The 20,366-nt window shown below is 35.8% G+C and overlaps 1 protein-coding gene across 1 annotated transcript in view; it reads right to left on the bottom strand.

Moving 5' to 3' along the window:
• Positions 1-19,380, bottom strand: part of LOC135835790 (kin of IRRE-like protein 1) — a 404,063-nt gene extending 384,683 nt beyond the window's left edge. Inside the window, exon 1 of the mRNA XM_065350213.1 lies at positions 18,980-19,380. Within this exon, the coding sequence (XP_065206285.1) occupies positions 18,980-19,037 (58 nt within the window). The 5' untranslated portion in view covers positions 19,038-19,380. The remainder of the gene's footprint in view (positions 1-18,979) is intronic.
• Between the last annotated feature and the right edge of the window lie 986 nt (positions 19,381-20,366).

Raw genomic sequence — 20,366 nt, 5'->3', positions numbered from 1 at the left:
TAGGAAAAAATGGAATTCTTTATGTGTTGTTCGTATTTCGTAGTTCGAATTTCTTTTTACCTAGTTACACGAAAAAATCAAACTGCACATGTAAGTTGATACAAAGATGTAATTATTCTTTAACAGGTTTATCGATACACTTATTAGTACATATCAAAAGAAAAGTAACAATAGTATAATAGTATCACATGCCTGTGAAGGTCTAAGGAAGATTGAACGAGAAGGAAAAGTAAACTTAGAGTTATTTGTACAAATAAGTTGAGAAAAGCGTAAGTCTAATTATTGAGTATACGAGTATTGGAAGCACTGGTTGAGGTAGATAGGTCTAATTTTTAACTCTACGGAAGATCGAGGTTTATGTAATAAAAAAAAATTCTACATCTGGTGTGATTAACTAAGTAATGACTACAGAACACGTGAAACGAAAACAAAAAAAAAATGATTGAGGTATTCAACGAGAAGAGAGAAAGAACATATCACGGATTACTTATATGAATACCTAAGAAAGTTGTTTATGAAAGGAAAATTTTACGATAAGATGTAATAATGGTAGTATAAACAAATTTTTAACCACTTTGTTCTGTTTTTCCTTTTTTGATCAGATCTCCGCATTGTCGTCGATTGGTTCTACAACCTGGGCTCCGATGGGTAATTGCGGATATGGTAATAATTTTTCGCAATACTGCTCTGGCATGCCAAGCGCCATCAAGGAATTTAATAATTGGCCCCTTTCCTGCCATGTTCCGTATATGAGTCCATCGTCGGCAGTGTTGACCCTGAAGTATCGCCGCTGCAGGATGTTGTCATCTCGCATGAGCTGATATACGCGAATTCCCGCGAATTCCAGTATCGGGTGAGCATTTTCTTGTCCGTATTGTACTAGAACTGGATCTTGCACGTTCCAAGGGATTGGATTGTTATTATTATTCTGTACATTATTTGCATTCTGATTTGCCAAATTTACCAGAGCTTGGGCTATCTCGATGATTTCCTGCTCTGGGTTTTGTTCATCCGCGTCTACCATCTCGTCCTCCGACTCGTGCTCGGGTTCAATTTCGGGTGGAATATCCAAGGGTGGCATTTTTGCTAGTGTTATCGTAGCTTCTCGCGACCGCACAAATCGAGTTACCAAATTGTAGAGTTTGGTAAAAACACTTTTGTAAGACGAATTTTATGTTGTAAAAATCGTAGGGTTCTACAACTGCGAGTTGCTGTAGCGCACTTTTAGAAATATCGTTCACGATCGCGTGTATAAGAAATCAATTTTAGACTTGCTGTATCGCACAACTTTGTCTTCTCAAACGATCAAAAAAGATTCTTCACAAAATTCGCACTTTGCTAATTAGATGCGAACTTACAACACGATAGTTAGACCGGGTTAATGCTATGTTATACTTCTACTAAATATCTGCGACAAAGTCGAGACATGGTTTGGGCAAAAAAAAAAAAAAATTCGATGGCAAAAAGAAATCAAAGAACAATCAAAAAAAAAATCATATCGAAAAGATACGTTCTTATCTCAGTTCCGAGAACTATATCCGTTCGGCTGGAGACTACTAAGGGGATGACGTAATTTAGTTGTCGAATATGCTTTTATTATTACATTTTAATTTTACGATCGCCAAAACGTCGCCTATTATTGATACATTTTTGTTTTTCTGTTTGCAGGTGTTCGCTTTTTGGTGATTTATGAATTTCATTTCAACTGGACCATGCTTGTCATTAATATTGGCGACGTAGTACGCAATGTTATTGGACTGGTTTTCCATTTTGTCAAGTGAGTATAGATCTTATTTTTTTAGAAGTTTTGTCTTGATTTTTACTAATTTATATTTTTCACAGGGTATTCGAGAAAAATTGCGAAGTTACTGGTTTGTAACCGACGGAGGTTGGTCCGGTTGCGAGTAAATGAAAATCGACAGAAGTTTTGACCAGTTATGACAAGTACAGACATGCGGATTTGTGATTTTGACTGGGGAAGAGCATCGAAAATGTAGCGAGGCCCACGGTTCGATTTTTGCAAGTAAGAAGCAAAACATATTTCCAGCATATTGCTATGCGAATATGTTTTGTATTTCTTTTTAGTTTCAGAATGTATAATGGTGAAAAAGTGGGATCGAGTTTTTATACTATGGCAATTTGAATTGCGATATCTATACGAAGCGTGAAAAATCTTTGTGATTGCGAACGTAACGATTTGAAACGATTATCAAAGTGATGGATATTTAATTTTGGATTCCACTGTGTGATTTTCAATTTCATATAAAGTGAGTACAAAAAGTATTTCCTATAATGTAATAAGCGAATATTTTTTGTAACTCTTTCTCAGTTTCAGGAGGTACATCTTGGAATCATTGAAGATGGAATCGATTGCAATTTGGATTTTTCACAATCCTAGAATTATGAAAAGTGGGGCTTTGAAAGTGAAAAGAAATTACGAATTATCGAGAGCAGCAAACGGGCTGCCAATCATGAAAGGTGAGTACGAATAGAATAACTAGTTTATTATTATTTTAAATAATTTTAATAATTCGTGTTTTCTTCACAGGGTATCCTAGGTTACATACGAAAGAATCAGCATGATTTCGTTCAGCAGAATAGAGTTCAACATGTATTACTTTCGAGATTACTGGCATTTTCATATCGGAAAGGTGTATTCGTGGGACAAGAAAGAACGATTTCGAGTGAGCTTGGAATATACCCTAAACATGTAGTTTTGTGAATATTTGTTGTTATTCATTTTTGATTTCAGAAAGTAAAGTTTGAAATTGTCGACAATTCCGAATTATTTTGATTTTTCAAGAAGCTACGTCTGAATCATGAAAGCATAGAAGCGACACGATCGACCAGAAATTACCATCATGAACATGTTGTTGAATGCGAGCACGTTGGATTCACGTTCAAACTGTATGCACGTGGTTGTCGACGACGAGAACCGATGATGAACGAGTGAGCTGTAAATTTATTCACCGCGTCGCTTATTACTCCCATCTGATACGAATCATTCCTAATTTTTTGTATTATTTTTCAGTTTTTTGGTTCGAATTAATGGCTCAGAGGGATATGAATGAAAAACTCGAAAGTTTTATGTACTGAGTTGGATCTAGATCCGTATTTTGTAATATTGAACGAATCGTGATGGGAAACTTCAACGTCTCTATTCATTACAGGTAAAAATCGTCGCGGTAATTTTAAGTCATGATAAAATTCATTTAATTTTAATAAAATTCTTCGGCGATTTTTAGGGTTTTCAACCACTGTCTTCGTAATCGAGCTAGCAACGAGTATCGACGTGGGATTGGAAAATTTTATTTGGTGGGAACTGATCAAACGATTGCAGTGACTACATTCAAAAAAAAGAATAGATCGGCTTATGAACTGAGGATTTTTGTTCCAGACTTGTGTATTTGACGCTGTTGATCGGGACAAAAGATGGTTGTATTTTGAATACTATCTTTTGTAACGCTCAACTTCGTCGGTACACTCAGACTTCCTAGGAATTTTTATCGGGTAAATGTTATCTGAAATTTCAATCAAATTGCGAGTTTTATCGACTGTCAAAGTATTCCGGAAAGAAGAGTATCGTCTATTGGTAGGGAGCGCTGGCTACGTGTTTTGAGTATCCAGTACTCCTTATCGGTAGATGCTGTTTTTATTGAGATATGTCATATATGAAAATTGGATTTTTGACAAAATGTACTGCGAAGACGAGGCATAAACTTGAATTGGTCAACAAGGGAAATTCTGAAGATTCAACGTTGCTATTTACCGGATTTGTAATCGTCGTAGCTTATATCGTCCGGCGGTAAAGAATGACGTACACTTATGTTTTGTGTGTACTGCATTCTTGACCGTTTGTCGCTACTCTGTTCAATCAACGATCAGACGAGGTAATTTTTTAGTAGCAATACAATATTTCTCGTAGGTTTTAAGCGGGGGTATTGGAGGTAAGAAAATGGTAGTTGCGTGGTTTAAGGCAACTCGCATTTTCTTCCCTTTAATAACTTCTCCAGAAAATTGAATTACCTTTGGACTCAAGAAGTTTTTGGAAAGCTGTTTTTGGATTTATGGTCACAAAGTAGCAAGGAAGACGAAGTCCCAGTCGTGTTATGAAAGACTGCCGCCTACCTCTTTCTGCTAATATTTGACGGAATACGTAATCGAGTGTTCGAGATGAACGGGGATTATGGAATGATTTGTACGAGGTAACGAGGGACGAAGACACTCCACTGTATCAGTGGTTGCTCTCTGTCCCCCGCCACTTCAGACAAATTACCTGGCAGAATTGCATATCAGACGTCTAAGAGTGGCAGTGACCAGAGGAACATTTTATAACCTATAGTTCTGAATTTTTGTATTTATTTCATTTTCTAATACTATTTAGTTTAGCTCGATTTTGTACTCATTATCGTAAGATGTCGTACCACTACCTATTTTTAAGATTGTTTTGGGTAAATTAAAATATTAATCTTATTTGTGGAAAGACCGGGGGTGTTTGTGTAGGAAAACGGTGGCTACGTGTAGTCGCTACTGGTTTCTTATTCAACGCACACTCCCGATAAGTATCGGCTTTTGCGATTTTTCACTGCAGTTTTTCGGGAGTATTTGCTGAAGGGAAATGGCAGCCGCGAGTTGTCAGTCGCTACCACTTTCTTCTCGAGCAACTACTCCGAAGAAATGTCTACGATTTTGGAATTTTATGGCAGTACAGAAGAAAGGTGCAATGACCTACCTGACTTGTCCCGGAATCAAAAAATGGCAGTCGTGTTAAAGAACTCACATTTTTTGCATCTTGGGGATAAAGTCACGTAGTTGATATTGTTCATCAACGAAGATCAGTCTCAAATTGTGTTTCTGTAGAATAGTATACGACAATCTTTTGAGCTTGAGTATTGTTATGATTTTCAGATTGGTTTCTATAATAAACTATTGTCGAAAGAAATGATTAGACAAGTTCCTATTTCAAGTCATCATATTACCAATTCTTGACATCTTGTTTGGAAACATTTTGGGCTAATAATAAGAAAATACTCACTTATAACGGGTCCTAGAACTTGTTATATATCTTGGGGCTAATTTGTTTTTCAACTCGATAGATTCTCCGAGGAGGGGGATTCCAAAAAAAAGCTCATCGTGTATGTTAGAATTTTTGTATAATTTTGGGACAAATGATATGGTTTTTACTATTTTACGAGCACGATGAATGGTTTAATTTCAAATGTATTTTATTTTGCGTAAAATCAGACTGAATCAAATTAAAGTATGGTCCATAGAGACATTAATGAAATAATTTCTACCTATGATGAGTTCTAGAACTTCTTGAGTGTTTTATGAATTGTTTTGATTTTTAATTCGATAAATTTTTTGGGGTAAATGAGTGTCATAAGTGGGCTCATCGTGTGTGTTATGGTTTTGAATCATTTTTTGGGGCAAATGATATGGTACCTGCTAAATTTTAAACACGATGAGTGGATTTGTATTGGAAAATGTTATAATTTGCGTCAAATCAAATTTGGATCGAATGAAAATGTAGTCCATAGAGACATCTCAGGAATGAAATGGTTTTTACCCATAATGAGCTTTAGAGCCTGTTATCTGCCTTTTGTCTTTTTAATGTATACAGACTGGGACATACGTATGTGAGATACGGGTTTTTGATTTTTATCATTCTTTCATCAATAATGAAGTGATATTGTTATCTTAATGGGTTACGAGGCAAACTGAATTGTGAATACGTGATTTTTGATTTGAAAAGAGATATGAGAGCAGTGTGAATGAGTCGTTGTATTTTACCTATCCAGGTAAAAAATGGTCTACAGGTGTGAGAATGTGAACAAAGCGAGTGTGAAAGGTGAACGACCGACCGCGATATGTGTAACAGACTGTGTCAAGGTGAGCGTGGAGGTAGGTATTCGATACCACGTAGTAAAGCGAGGTACGGGTTGTTTCTTTTTTTTTTTTTTTTTTTTAACACGCGTTTCATGTAGGGTATTATAACATAGGGGGTCTATTTCTAAATTAATTCTAATACTAATAATCTATGCTCTACATCTAGTCCCATCACCTATGTCTTATATCTAGGTTTATACGGAACCGTTCTTATAGGGTACTCGAATAGGTTCGCTTTCTGTTGTTCTTTTTCTCTATTCTCGGGTATGGTCCATTTTCGGATTCCGTTCTCAGTATTTCGAGCGCATCTGCAAGTTGGTGCAATTGTTCCAAAGTGGCCATCGTAGTATTAATGGGGGGTGTAGCGGGAGGGGTGTCGAATACAGAAGATCGTGCCCCAGCATAGCGGTTTGTAATTTGTTGCCTGAAAAAATAATTTTGGCGACGAATAGCACGCTGTTTACGTGCTGTGTTGCCATCATTAATTTTCGTGCGCATAAAATCGTTTAACAGGTAGCTCGGTACCTTAGAGTACAAGCTATGACGGTAGGGTATATTTTTAAATTTATAGATTTCCTTGTCAATCATAGGGGGTTCTTTATGTTCACTTGCAACATCAATGTTCTGAAAAGATGAGGGGGGGTCTAAGTCAAGATTTAGGCTCCAATGACCATCGACAAAGTCTTTCACAGTGAACATGTGGTCTTCCTCCTCTTCTACTGTGGCTTGCATTTTAGTTATGTCTTCCAACTCAGTATTGATGTTCGCCGAACATAGAGTTGGTGTAACCGTTCCTTGATATGTCAAAAATTCAATAACCATCGGGTGCTCGGGGTCGTAGTTGCATGTGAGGAGTCGTGCATTCATGTCGAGGGTCATTTTCCAATAGCTCATCGACATTCTTCCCATGATAAACACTCTCGATTCAGAGTCTATGATATAAAATGGCACACGTAAGACCCTATTTTCCATTGTTAGTTGTACTTCAACACAGTGTCTTGCCAATGCTATGGTCTTACTGTCAGCTAGGGTCAGTGTGAGGGGTTGTTTTAATTTCATGTATGAGAGATCCTTGGGAGCGAAAGTTGCTAAAATGTCCACTACTGGCTGGGAGATGATACTAACGATTGCTCCGGTATCCATCTGAAGTGCAATGTATTTTGGCCCGACAGCTACCCCTACTGCACAGGTTGGATCTTTTGAATTTGGGCCGTATAGCTGTGGAAGGGTGGATTCATGAAGATTTTCGGGGTCCATGAATTGAAGTCCGGGTTTAGGGGGAGATGCAGCGGGAGTTGGAATTTTTACACGTTTCTCTCGCCTTTTCCTGCGTTTACGAGCATTTTTAGAGGTAGATGGTTCTTGAAGTTGTTCCTCAACTTTCCCTGCTATTACTTCACCAAGGGTATTGTCCACTGGCATCTCTGCTGTAGTAAGTGGATCTATTTCGACATCTTGATAAATTTTGGGGGGAGGTATAATTTCTGGATTCATTGACATAAGGGGTTGAATTTTTGCTGTTATTCGCTCGATTTCTGGGGTTATCGAATCAGGGCTTGAGGTTGGCAACATGGCGGGTGGTGGGGGTCGGTCTCCGAGTTCAATTTCGGGTTCCTTTTCACCGGGGTCGATCTGAGGTGCTATTCTGGGTTCAAATAGTCGTCTTGCGTCTCCTGTGATATTTCTATTTTGACGATCAATTTTAAACAAGGCTGCTTTCTCAATTCTTTTGATTTCAGCTTCCATTAATTTTTCGGTTTCTTTGTATTGTGAAATCGAGGGAAAAAATCTTCGGAGTATTGGTACAAAGTGGAATTTTTGACGTACGGGCAGAATTTCACCATGTGGACCTATTTTTGGCCTAATAAACTGTTTTCCTCCGCGACTAATAATTTCAGTTTCTAAGAACTGCATAGATGGACTTTGTATAAAAGAGACTCTGGGGTCGGCTGTAGCGCGAGTAAATATCTCCTTAAAGTCAATATACCTAGAAATTTTGACTAATGGTTCTGATGATATGCGAGGTTTGAGGAGTGGAAATAGTAGGATAATGCTTTCTGCCCCTTTTCGAAAAAGTTGAGTGAGTATTGCTGTTAATTGATCTTCTATTATGTTGTATGGTTTACGCGAATAATTAAATTCAATTTGGCACGCGGAGAGGATGATTTTTGAGTTTTGGGGAATTTCGAGTCGAGAAATTCTGCTTTGTAGTTCTTCTAGAGTAATATTGTCTCTGAGGCGTTCGGGTAGGTCTGTTACTAAGACGTGTTCGCCTCGCATCATGTAGTGCGCTAACCCATCGCCTATCCAGAAATATTTTGAAAACATATCCTTTATTGGGGCTGTTTCTTCACTAGGAGCTGCCCCTGGAGCATCTAGTGTGACTCGTTTCCCGAAAGCGTAGCTACATCATCATCAGACTCTGCTAACAATTCAGCAGTCATTAGGTTAAATGCTGCAGTTGTCGCTTGAGATTCTAATTCCTGAGGGGTTTCCTTAATTTGAGCAATGGTCTTTTCTATGGTTTCCTCATCGATTAATTGGCCAGCTGGGGGTTTTTCTGATATTGTTTTTATTTCAATTTTGTCCTCAATTACAGGAATTTCAAAAATACGGTTTCTATCAATCGAGGTACCTACTTGGGTCGAAATATTTTCCTGAGTTTCCATTTTTTCCTCAGTCAAGTCGATTTCTTCTTCTTTTTTCAAAGGAATTTCTATCATTTCTATGCTTTCAACGGGTGTTTCAGTCATTGGAATTTTTGCATCTAAATTGTTTTTGAAGGTCAAGAAGGTTTGAGTCGAGGCATTTTTGAAAGCTTCCTCAAATGGTGAAAGTTTTTCCGATTTTTCCACCGTCTCAGCACATTGATTCAATTTTTCTTCGAAAGATAGGGTTTCATTTTTCGCTTTAGTATCTAAATATCGATTTATTCTTTCGTCGAGAGTCTCAGTGGGTAGATTGGGATGTAATTCTTGAAAATTTTGAGATGGTTCTGGAGATAATTGTGCTGCGTCGACATACTTGTCTGATTTCTCATCAAAAACTTCCGTTTTTTCATCATGAGCGTCAAATCTTTCCAATTTAGGAGGTTTCTCCTCTAGAGGCTGATCAATTTCTTTTTTGTCTAGATCGCGAATCGTAAATGGTTCAGAATCATCGAACATCTTTCCTATTTCCTCCTCAGTTCCTTTTTCCAAATCTGTGACCTTAACAAGACCTATATTCGGATTGGTTTGAGGTGAATGAGGTGTCAAAATTTCGACTCTGGGTTCAAAAATGGACGTAGGCAATTTCGATTCAGGCTTTTCACAAGGATCCATCGCGAATAATATTGATTGAAACGTTGGGTGACGAATTTCTTTCGAAATCCAAGAGGTTTCAATCTAATCTGTGCAGTATTACCTTAGAGTAACTGATTGCAGATGGCAGTTGGCTGGATGCCTGGTGGTAGAGTTGAGTAGGTAGCTGTGTCGCTCAAGTAGGTAGCTAGGTACTTCCAAATAGGTGGCTGGCTACTTGGATTGAGAGCTCCGCGCACTTTGACACTTTTGTCACGAATGATTTTTGTGTACAATGTGTCGGAGTTTATATTCATTAAAGGAGTCCAGCTAGGTGCACTGTATTTTTTGAAAAGGTTTTCCCACACTCAAAGATGTGGAAAGGATGACATGTTTATGGGCTTTAAGCAAGACATAGATTAATAATGTACCTAAATTGTTTTAGTTTTAAGCTAGATTACTCCATATTTCTTAAATTAATTATGTACAGGTGCATATGGTAAAATGGTTACATCTAAGCATCTCCGAGCATTTGATTTTTGTGAGAAAATGACTATTTAAGGTGATAAAACTGTCTCTGTATTCTTGAAGAATATTCATGACAGTTTTATCACTTTGATAATGAGGCACACGAATTGTTACATTGACATTTTTATCACTAGTATAAAAAGTCAAAATAATTGGTGATATTTTTCGTTGCCTAGCAATTTGTTGACAGTTTTATGACCCTAATTGGCGCACCTGATTTTAGTTTAAGTGGTTTTGTCGCGAGCCTTTCTATATTAACATATTTTAAGGGTAGCACACGTCTGTTTGCGTGTGGGAATCTGTATACTTTGAAAAATACAAGAATTACAAAATGTATTGTGACATATTTATTAGTTGTATTAGAGGTACGCGATGTTTATTTAATTGAATTGTTAAATACAGTAGCCGAATAGTTTATTGACAATTACTGTCATCGAAAAAGGCGCATTTCTATTAATTTGGATATTAGGATACTTTGATTAGGTGGTTGTTTTGCAAACATAAGCATAGCACATACTCGTGTGTATTTATATGATGTGGGTTTTGAAACGGAAATTGGAGGTGATAAATATGTCAAAGTATTTTCTATTTAATCGAAACGAGGTTTTGAGTGACGTTTTTTATTGTTTTAATCTAATTAATTCGGGTGCCTATTTAACATACACAAGATGTGCTTAAGCAGTAGCTAGGTGCATAATGTGTACATGTTTTAGATTGACAGAAATATTTATTACTTCCTAAGCACGCGAGTCTTTTTATACTGAAAATAGATTTTAATTGATTGGTTCCCATGAGCTCTATAGCTTTGTTCTCACGAAAAGGATACAGGATTTTGGAATGTGGTTTGTATAAGTATTCGAAACGAAAACGAGAGTATTTATATGGGATAGAAATGGATAGTTTTGAATGTGTATTTTTCGAGACGAGATCTGTATAGAGAAGAGAACATTGTTAGGGTGAATTTTAAGCTAGAGAAATTTTGAAAAGAGGGTTAAACTTGGTTTTTTGGGAACTATCTAGATTTGGTGATTCTTTTCTGGTACACTGTGTGTATTTACCAGCAAACATTTCGAGTCTGAGTTTCGTATTTTTTGCTATACGAAGCTCTCAACCCCAAAGCATTGTCTGGTGTTTGCACAGTGTACAAAAAATGAATTTGTAAGACATAGAATTTTGTATGAAGGATCCTATGTATTGTTTTGGTACATAGGGGGTGTTATGAAATGCTTATTTGAACTTTTGAAAAAGGTGAGAAATTTTAAATGATCGAACCTATTGATTTATATGGGGTTTATTTTCTCTCCACTGAGCATACCCTAGAATATTTCAGTGAGCAGAAAAGACCATGCTTTTGGAAAATATAATTTTTGTACTGGCCTATTTTTCACTCAGTGGGTGTTATGGCATTTTTACTATAATCTAGATCCCTTTTGCACTTCAGATTGGCACTTTTTCTTATTCATATGTAGTCAAATTCATTACGTAATCTGACGAATACGGAAAAATGTGTCGTCTGTATAAGCACAAGTAGGGTTCAGATTTCCATATTTTCGAGTATTTAAACTCCTAAAATATGTGATAGTTTGGTTGTTTTCATCAGTTCGTTGGTAATGAACTGAACCAACCCTCAATGCTATATCATCCACTAAGCAAATTGTTGGTCAGTAGATTAAGACCATTTGCCCCCTGTCCCCCTGAATTTCTTCAAAGGGATACAGGACAAATATGCCCATTTTATATTTCCAAAAGGCTAATTTACGAGTTTAGGATCTTATTTTAACAGTTTAGTTCTATTGTATACTGATCCGAAATTCTTTGGAACGAAATTGTGAACTTAAAAGTTTTGAAAAATTAGGGGTAGTTTTTAAGAATTTTTATATTGGGGATTTTGTTGTACATAGACTGAACTTAGAATCGTCTGTGAACATGTTTATCTTTAAATTTTCACCCTTAGGGGTATTTTTAGCTCATTAAATGAGGTTTATTTGGTTCGGAGACGAATTCTTTTGTTTGCCATAAAATGGGTTATTTATATTAAGAGATTTCAAGGATATGCTGGGACAGATGAACTTGAATTGCATACTCTTGATGTTTATTAATTTTTGTTATTTTTAGGATTTTTGAAATTAAAGCTTTTCGAAAATATGCTGGGACCTATAAGGGTTGCACATTTCCGATTTTTATGGAAAAAGAAATGTTTTACAGCTCTAAAAGTATGCCAGGATATCAGATTTCGAAGATGTGTGGCATGTATGACTTTTTCAAGAGAGGTTCATCCACGTCAGGCGCCAGACTAAGTGATTAGTCAATTTTGACATGCAACATATCTTGGATAATCGTATCTAAATTTTACATACTTTTGGATTATTTAAGGGATGTTTTACTGGTTTGAAAGTATGCTAGGGCATATGAAATTTTGGGAATTTTGCATACTTTCGTGTTTATTAGAAAAGCATTTCATGATTTAGAGCATAATATCCATGATTTTTAACATATGAAAGGTTTTTACATGCATTTTAGTGGGCTTTTTTAGTCAAAAATAGTTCGATTAAATTATGTTCTAAAATTATTCTCGGATCTAATTTAAGCTATTTTTACATGAATTTTGATAAAACTGGATATTTATTGAGTTTTTTATTTAATACTCTTATTTTTAGTTAGTAAGGTTGCATAATTTTTGCCCCTATTCTCCCTATGAACTTTTTTATGGGTTACCTCCGAGTCAAATAACCTGTATTTTTATATGGTATATGGGACATACGATATTAGTTTTTTTTTTTTTTTTTAAAAAAAATTAAAATACCTGCTATTTAGCCCAGAGGTGTAAGGAAATGTACTAGGGGGTTGTTTTTATGCATTATTGACTAGTTAGTAAAAAAAAAAATCACAAATCGATAGATTTCAACTCGTCACTAAATTTTTTTTTTTGCTTTTAAAGACAATTTACTTCACTTTTGAGTCAAATGGATTGCATATTCTGCCTTTTCATGGTGTTATTACGAAAATTCATTATGCAAGCATCTCAGTCAAAAGGGATGAAATTTGAAGTTTTCAACAAGAAACAGGAAATTAATCTGTATCATACTATACTATTATTGAGTATGGCTCGCTATGTCATAGTTTTCGAATTTGTCACATTTCAGTTAAAAAAAAAATTATCAAGAGATCTAGAATTTTTGATATTAGTTATTTTACATTATGGATTATTTACGAGTACTTTAGCGAGTTTAATTATGTTTTTAGAATAATTTTTTGACTCGAATTGTGTTCTTGAAGAGAACCATTTGAAATTCGAGTTCAATGAAATTTGAAAAAAAATTAAAAATTTGAAAATTTTGAAAAAATTTCTAAGTTTTAAGGGTGAGTTTTTTAGTAAGTCGGAATGAAAATTTTGTAATTTTCATTAGAATTACGCGAAAATTGGGCGCCAATATGATATAGTTACTTCTAGCATAATTATGTATAGAAATATTATGAGAAATATTACTGAGGTGAGAAGGCCAAATACCTCTACATAGGTAGTTATATTTTCCCTATTCCTGGCTAGTTTGAGTGGGTCGGAGAGCGTTTAGAAGTCATACCAGAATTTACTATATGCACAGAAGTCTGTGTCTAACAACAAGTCTACTAGTCGATTTAGCGTGACAAATGATTTATTGTTATAAACAGACATGAAAATATAAAATAAGCTAAATTATTTTATATTGTTTGGAGATTGAATAGGGCTGACATATACATGAAATCATAAATATACCCTAACTTTGCCTACATATGGATATAGAACCGCAAGTAGGGGTGGTTTGTACAAATTAATTGATTATGATAACTTACTTATCAGGTTCACGAACTGTCCATTTTTCCTGCCTCTTCGGTATGTCCCTAATACTAGACATGGTCGGCAGGGGTTGGTTGGGTTTCAGAGGGTACTTATCCAGACGAGAAACATGGTCAATGCCCGGGTTGATTGACTCATGTCCGAGATGTACGCGACGAAATAGTATACTTATTTCCTACACGCGAAAGATACGAATTAACCCCTATAGAAGGGGGCGACATCGGTAAAAGAGGGGAGAGACACCCTCAAAAGGGCGTCTCATCAGCCTATAACATCTGATAGATTTCATAAATACGAAGTACACGTTATGGTCGAGCACCAGCGAGCTGCAGATACCTATGCTACGATCATCTGTCGAGATGTATTTCTTATGCAGATTAGCCTAACTACATCTTGCCGAGCAAGTTGTTGATGCGACTAAGCGCATCTCATTAAGAAGTGCAACCAAGTACAACTTCTCCGAAAAATGACAAAATACAACTACATCTTGTCAAAGACGCGATTAGAAATACAACTGGTTCGGCTCGTGGGCGCGTTGCATTATATATGCATCGCGCTTGGCGCCTTTTTCTTATTTTAATCAAAGTCACCTCTAGAAGTTAACACGTTCCCATCACTTACGTTTTCGTATAATAGGCATTCGTTGAATGCCTACTTACTAGTTATTCGGTGAATAACTAGTTACGTAGTTGGGCCATATCTCACCATATCAGTCGTACATTGTTCTGTCGTTTTAAATTTTATTCTGTCGCTTAGACATGCTTTTTTGGCGGGAGGAGTTGTCGTGATTAATAATTAAAAATAGTTGTGCTGACTTATTATTTTGTTGTTGAAAACCTGTCGTTGTGAAGACCTAAGTTGTCGCTACCACAGCTTTTATTGTCGTTTGCTGTTGTCGTTCAAACACCCTATTCTGTCGTGCGATTATATATTTCCCTAAAAAATACTGATTTAAGTACCAAACTTTCAAAAAATGCCTTTCTTATATTTTATCTGACTTTTTTTTCTCACTTAAGCAAAAAACATAGGTATCCACGATTTTTGAAACTTTTGCTGGAGAGGAGACGTTTCTCCAATTTTTTGACTTACCCTTAGGTAAGACGTTTATTGCAAAAAGAACTCGGATTTATAGCATCCATGACAATTTTCCAGAACAAACTCAAAAAATGGTTTAATTTTTGAACAGAAAATGAAAACTTTATTTCATTCTTGAAATTACTGCAAACTTTATTTTTGGAATGAAAATAAATGTAAACTTCATTTTGAAAAGAAAATGCAACTTTCATTTTTGAAGAAAAATTGAAATCTCCATTTTTGAAGAACTTCATAATGACTTTTAAAAAAAAGTTTGCTGTGAAAAACGCGTTTTCGAAAAAATTTCTCTTCAAAAATTATGTGTCACGAAACAAAATTTGCTCTTGGTCTAAATTTTTAAAAATGAAGTTTTCTTTCATTTTTGAAGGAAACTTCTTATTTAAGAGAATTTCTTTTTGAGGAAACTTCTTCGGAAAAGACTTCCATGGTGTTTCATAAAAAGGACCAAACTGAAATTTGAGCAAAGGACCAATCCGTTTGACTATTGAAATTAAAAAAGTAGAAAGGGCCAAACTGTTCAGGATCAAATAGCTTACGGCCAAACTGCAAATTGTCAAATTTAAAAGGGTCAAACTACTCGTAAATAAGAAATTTTCAACCATTATCCTTCTCCGATAAACTTTTTTAAGGAAGCAAAATCATTTTTTTTTGGACAGGGGGAGGGAGACCTCTTCATACCTGCATAGAAAAAAACCCTGTTTTTCTAAACAACTCATTTTCGACTTCACTCAACTTTTGAAGAAAGCCTTCTATTCAAATTTTTAGCGTGAATTTCTCAGTGCTTTGCTTCTTGTTTTAAAATTTTCAAATCGATTCCGTATCAATTCGACCAAAAAAATGCAATTTTTGACCTCGATTTTCTTCAATTTTTCTCAACTTATTTCTTCACCTAAAACATCCCCCTCCTTCAGATCAAGATCAAATCCAAAAAAAATTGGTTGGGTAGCGTTACACAGAAATAGTACGTTTTCGGAGGCGCTGAAAACCAATATGACATTTTTTTAATGAGGGGAAAGGTCATCCGAATAAGCCCCCAAAAACCCTCTCCCTTCGTCAAATTCCATGTTTCAGTAACGTATACTTTCGTTTTTCGATTGGGACCCAATTGATGATCCTTTAATACCCTATACTATCAGGAAAAATTTGAAATAGAAACTGTTTCAATCACGCGAAATACGAACCAAAATATTTGAGGAATAGAAGTGGCGAACATGAATCGCATACGCTTTTAAAAAGAACAAGTCGAATGGTTCATAGTTCATCGTTGTAAAAAAATTGCAACTCACTGTCAAGTTACCTAAAATTTTCATCAATAAATCAGCTGTAAAAAACGTTTTTAAAATAATTGGTTGTGGATTCTATTGTCACAGTTTCATTAAAAATTGACGGTTTTCACGCCCACCTGTAATTTTAATCGAAAAAACCCCATGATTCGACGTGGAAATAGTATCAACAGAAAATACCAAAACCGTGGCTTTTGTAGAAAAAGATCCAATTTAGTCAGGTTGATTTTACCTCTTACCTCAGCTGAAATTCATCTCTTGGTACATTCCCTCTGATGCTCCTTATGTAAGTATAATTTGACCATGTGTAGATGTATTTCTCTAACATTTTTTATTATTTTTAAAAAGCACGCCCATCTTTTACATAGGTACTCGTACTTCAAAAAAAAAAAAAAATCTGCATCACTGTATTATTAGCAACACATTGCTAGATAAATATGTAATAACTGCACATGACTCGTTTAATAAACCATTATTTCGTATTTCACGCGACGTTTTACGAATTTATTGTGATAATTTCGTGCGCTGCATTAAACAATCGAGAAATACTATTTTGCTTCACGAATAAGGTATGTGTATTGTGTATGTATGTAGGTATACGTTTTCACTGTACTTTTCCAAGAAGTACTTACGAAACATAAGGTAACCACAACCTACAGAAAAAAAGGTCTATTTTTCTCCGTTGCTAAGAAGTTAGAACATTGCCTTCTTTCATTCGAACTTGGTACAAAATGTACCCACTCTTTCGGCTCAGCACATCATTTTCTAAGGACAGGTGCCATCTCAAGTGACCATAGTCATCTGGGACCTCCATATTTAGTTCACGTTTAGTAAATATTTACATATACGCGTTTCATTTACGAATGAACTCGGTTGTTGGGATTGGGGTTGGTAGTCGCGGTAGCATGGCAGGATAGTCGTGACGTGACCAAGTCCAGTCATTGGTATTCAAAAGGTTGCGGCGCGTTGCTTATTCGAGGTTTAAATTTTTTATTACTTGGTTAAGGTAATGTAGGAAGCAAAAACGTATCAAAGTCTGGAGCTTTTTAACGATACCTACACTACACCGCAACTCACATCGTACACTATACGTATTACGATGTACCTTACCTATACGTGTGTACTGCTATCACCGAGTAATCACATGTTTCTTGGAACTGCTCTCTTTTTCTGACTCTTTTCGGTGTACAGCCGTGTATTTTCAGTACGTGAAAGCTTATCGAGCTATTATCATTAACACTGCTCTAATACGGGGCTTTATCTTCTTTTTTGTACGCTTGACCGTGGTATTTACGCGAAATAAGATCACAGCCGAGTGGCTATTTTTCTTAATACCTTTTCAACCGCACGATGGTTCTTTTTAATGGACTATGTCATCAAGAACACGAATTGGCGTCGTGTATTGAGCTTTTCGGTGTATTTATATCGAGACTGGATGTTCCTCTTGAAGCAACATCTCAATTCGCAGGTACCTACTTGATCCACTCAATGTGGCATGAAATCTTGTGGATATTTCACAATGAAATTTCAAAATTATAGAAAGTGAATCTTATAAATTCAAAATCCTGGGAGGTTTTAAATTTTCCAAAATATATCAAAAATCACATAAATTGATGAAGAGAATAAAATAACCAGTTATGATCCCAGAAAAACACATGTCTGGCCACATTTTCGAAAAATTTCCTAAAACCTTGAAATATGAGACTACGGACTGTACGTTACATGACAACTCTGGGAATCTTCTTTTTAGATCATGATCTGCATTTTCGTAGGCATTTTTCAACGTGAGGGAAGAAAAATGTGTTTTTCGTGCCCAAATTTTCTCAGAAAATGTCCAAAAAAATATAATTTCTGACATTTTTCAAAAAATTTAGACCCTCCGAAAAATAATACTATTTTTTCTGTCTAATTATGTGAAAGTTGGAACCATTTTGAGAAATTAAAAATAAGATACTCAGTAGAGTGGTGCGAAAACCCAACTACTAAAATTTGAAATTTCTGGACGCAAAAAAGTGGCTACATAACTACATAGACCTACTAATTGAAGGAAATTTTTGAGCAAAATTTCACATTGTGAATTGAAAAACTTTCAAAAATTTTACTAAGGCTTCCGAATTTTAGTGTCATACATATATGCTGACTTCAATGCAGGAGATGACAACAACAAAAGAACCGAGCCGAAAAACAATTGTATCAGAAAGTTTTTTGACCTAATTTGTATCAAAATATGAGGGAAAACATTTATTCAAAATTTCGATTAAATTCGCTTATCCTTACACAACTTTTATGAAGAAAGTTGGAATGAAAGATTTTCGATAGGTAACGTATTTTTGAATGAAAATGAGAGAGTGAGAGTACCAGTATCGTATCACCATAATAAACTTTTCAAAAATTATTTTCTTTTTACTTTCCAAGCAAACGAAACAGCATCATCTTATGCCTTTGGTCGTTCTGATGAATATTATCCATCTCAAAAAAAGAGTAGGTATTTTCCAATTTTAACAAATTTTTTAAACATTTTTGAAATGTCAAAAATTTACATAGTAAAACGAATCAACACACGAGTACCTACTATCTCTTGACCTTACCTAATTTTCTATGCAGCCGGTTAAAATACATAATGTTTCTCCTCCTCCCTACCTTCCTCCCTCTCCAAAAAAAACCTGTGTGGCTAGAAATTCATATCAAGTTTAATTATTTTTCGCCACGATGCCCGCTGGTTGTAAAATTTTCGACCAAAATTACGAGTACAAAAGGTCTTTGAAATTTTCAAACCTTTATAGATATTCATACGCAAATTATATCTCGACAGTGCGGTGACCATTTCGACCCTGGTATATTTTCACAGCGAGTGCTTTTCATTATACCTACTATATGTGTAGTACATACATATGGAGAAAATTCATAAGCCACTATATCACTATCATGGGGAAAATTACCAAAAAATGTCAACGTCGGAGTAGCAAATATTACCCAGAGCTATGTAAAATCTTATTCAATTCTATTTTAATCATTTTACAAAGTACATAAATGTGGAAAGATCTTTAAAAAAGGAGAGAAAAACTCACCTAAATTAATCTGGGCCATGAACAACACACTTCCAATGATCCGGTTCCTGGTGATCATATTGAAATAGCCGGATCCTGTGGGATTCCAACGACAACAATTTTTTTTGGAAATATGCTCGGGTTAATCACACCACACCACTATGTTAACAAACGTTTAACATCGCGCGCGAAAAAATTCACGAAACCGAAGCAACACGCCAATAGTAAAAAACTCGCCGGCAAAAATCAAAACGTGATCGTATCATGGCTTTATTGGCCATAGGACGAAATATTCGATAAAAAAATGCAAAGTCGAGGGAAAAAAAATACAGAAAATATTTCGTAAGTTAGAAATTAACTGCAAGTTGCACCCCTTCTGACTCATAAAAGACCCGAATCAAGACTGACTATTCGAACGACCACTCGTTTCGTAGGGTTTTTCCGCCAGCGCCTCGTATGAAAATAAAGGCTGCGCGCAAGCTTGAAGTGATTCCAGAATAGATACCGCATCCCGGCTGTATTTCACTTTATTTTACACATGTGTGTATGGCCGGAATTTTTTTTACATCAAATAAAATCTAACCTGAATATTACACGTTTACCAAACTACCTGAATTCTTTCGTTTATTTATTAATTTTATCATACAGAACCCTCCAAAATACCCCCTACCATACCACATGTCTTTAAATACCATTCGGTTTATCATGTTTGTCATCCTCGCTCTTGCGATTACATTCATACGTACTTACCTACCTACCCCCTCCTCCTATTCTCTCCAACTGTACTTCGTGATATCTGACATACTGTGCAAAAAACCAAACGGAGCAACTTTTTACTGATTTCGACTCGTTAAATTCACTCGTTCGTGGAAGATACCTTTATTTTTTTAAACGTACATACGAATATATACGTGTGTACTGTGTAGTATTTTCTTTGTCTCAGATTTATGGTACTTATGTGCCGTTGTCGTCCAGAAGTGGTATACTACGTATACGTGGAAGAGCACAAGAAGTACAAGTGCAGACAACAGAAGAGTGTACAGAAGAGAAACAAGGGTTTAGACACATCGAGACCACCTTATGTAGTATACGAACGTTTTCCACTCGCCGAAATCTCTCGCCTTTTTTTTTCGTACACGAATGTGAGATATTTTTCAACGTGTCTTTGCTGCCCGTGCCCTCTTTTATTTTTTTCAATGAGCACGTAGCTTCTTGTCCTCTAGCTGGGCTCCTTTCTCTTCCTCTTGATAGCTATGAATCATACGACGAAACATTTTTTTTATCAATGATGGCGGCTGTAATGCGATGATACGAGTGTTTTTCCCACTCGTCTTTTGTCTAGCGTATAGTCTTATCTTGTCGATGATCCCTTTGTAGAGAAATCATTCGGAATGCGTGTAGATTTGTA

The sequence above is a fragment of the Planococcus citri genome, chromosome 2 (assembly GCF_950023065.1).
Source record: "Planococcus citri chromosome 2, ihPlaCitr1.1, whole genome shotgun sequence".
NCBI lineage: Eukaryota > Metazoa > Arthropoda > Insecta > Hemiptera > Pseudococcidae > Planococcus > Planococcus citri.
Note: the sequence above shows the minus strand (reverse complement) of the source record. Positions and strands in the feature narration are given on the sequence as shown.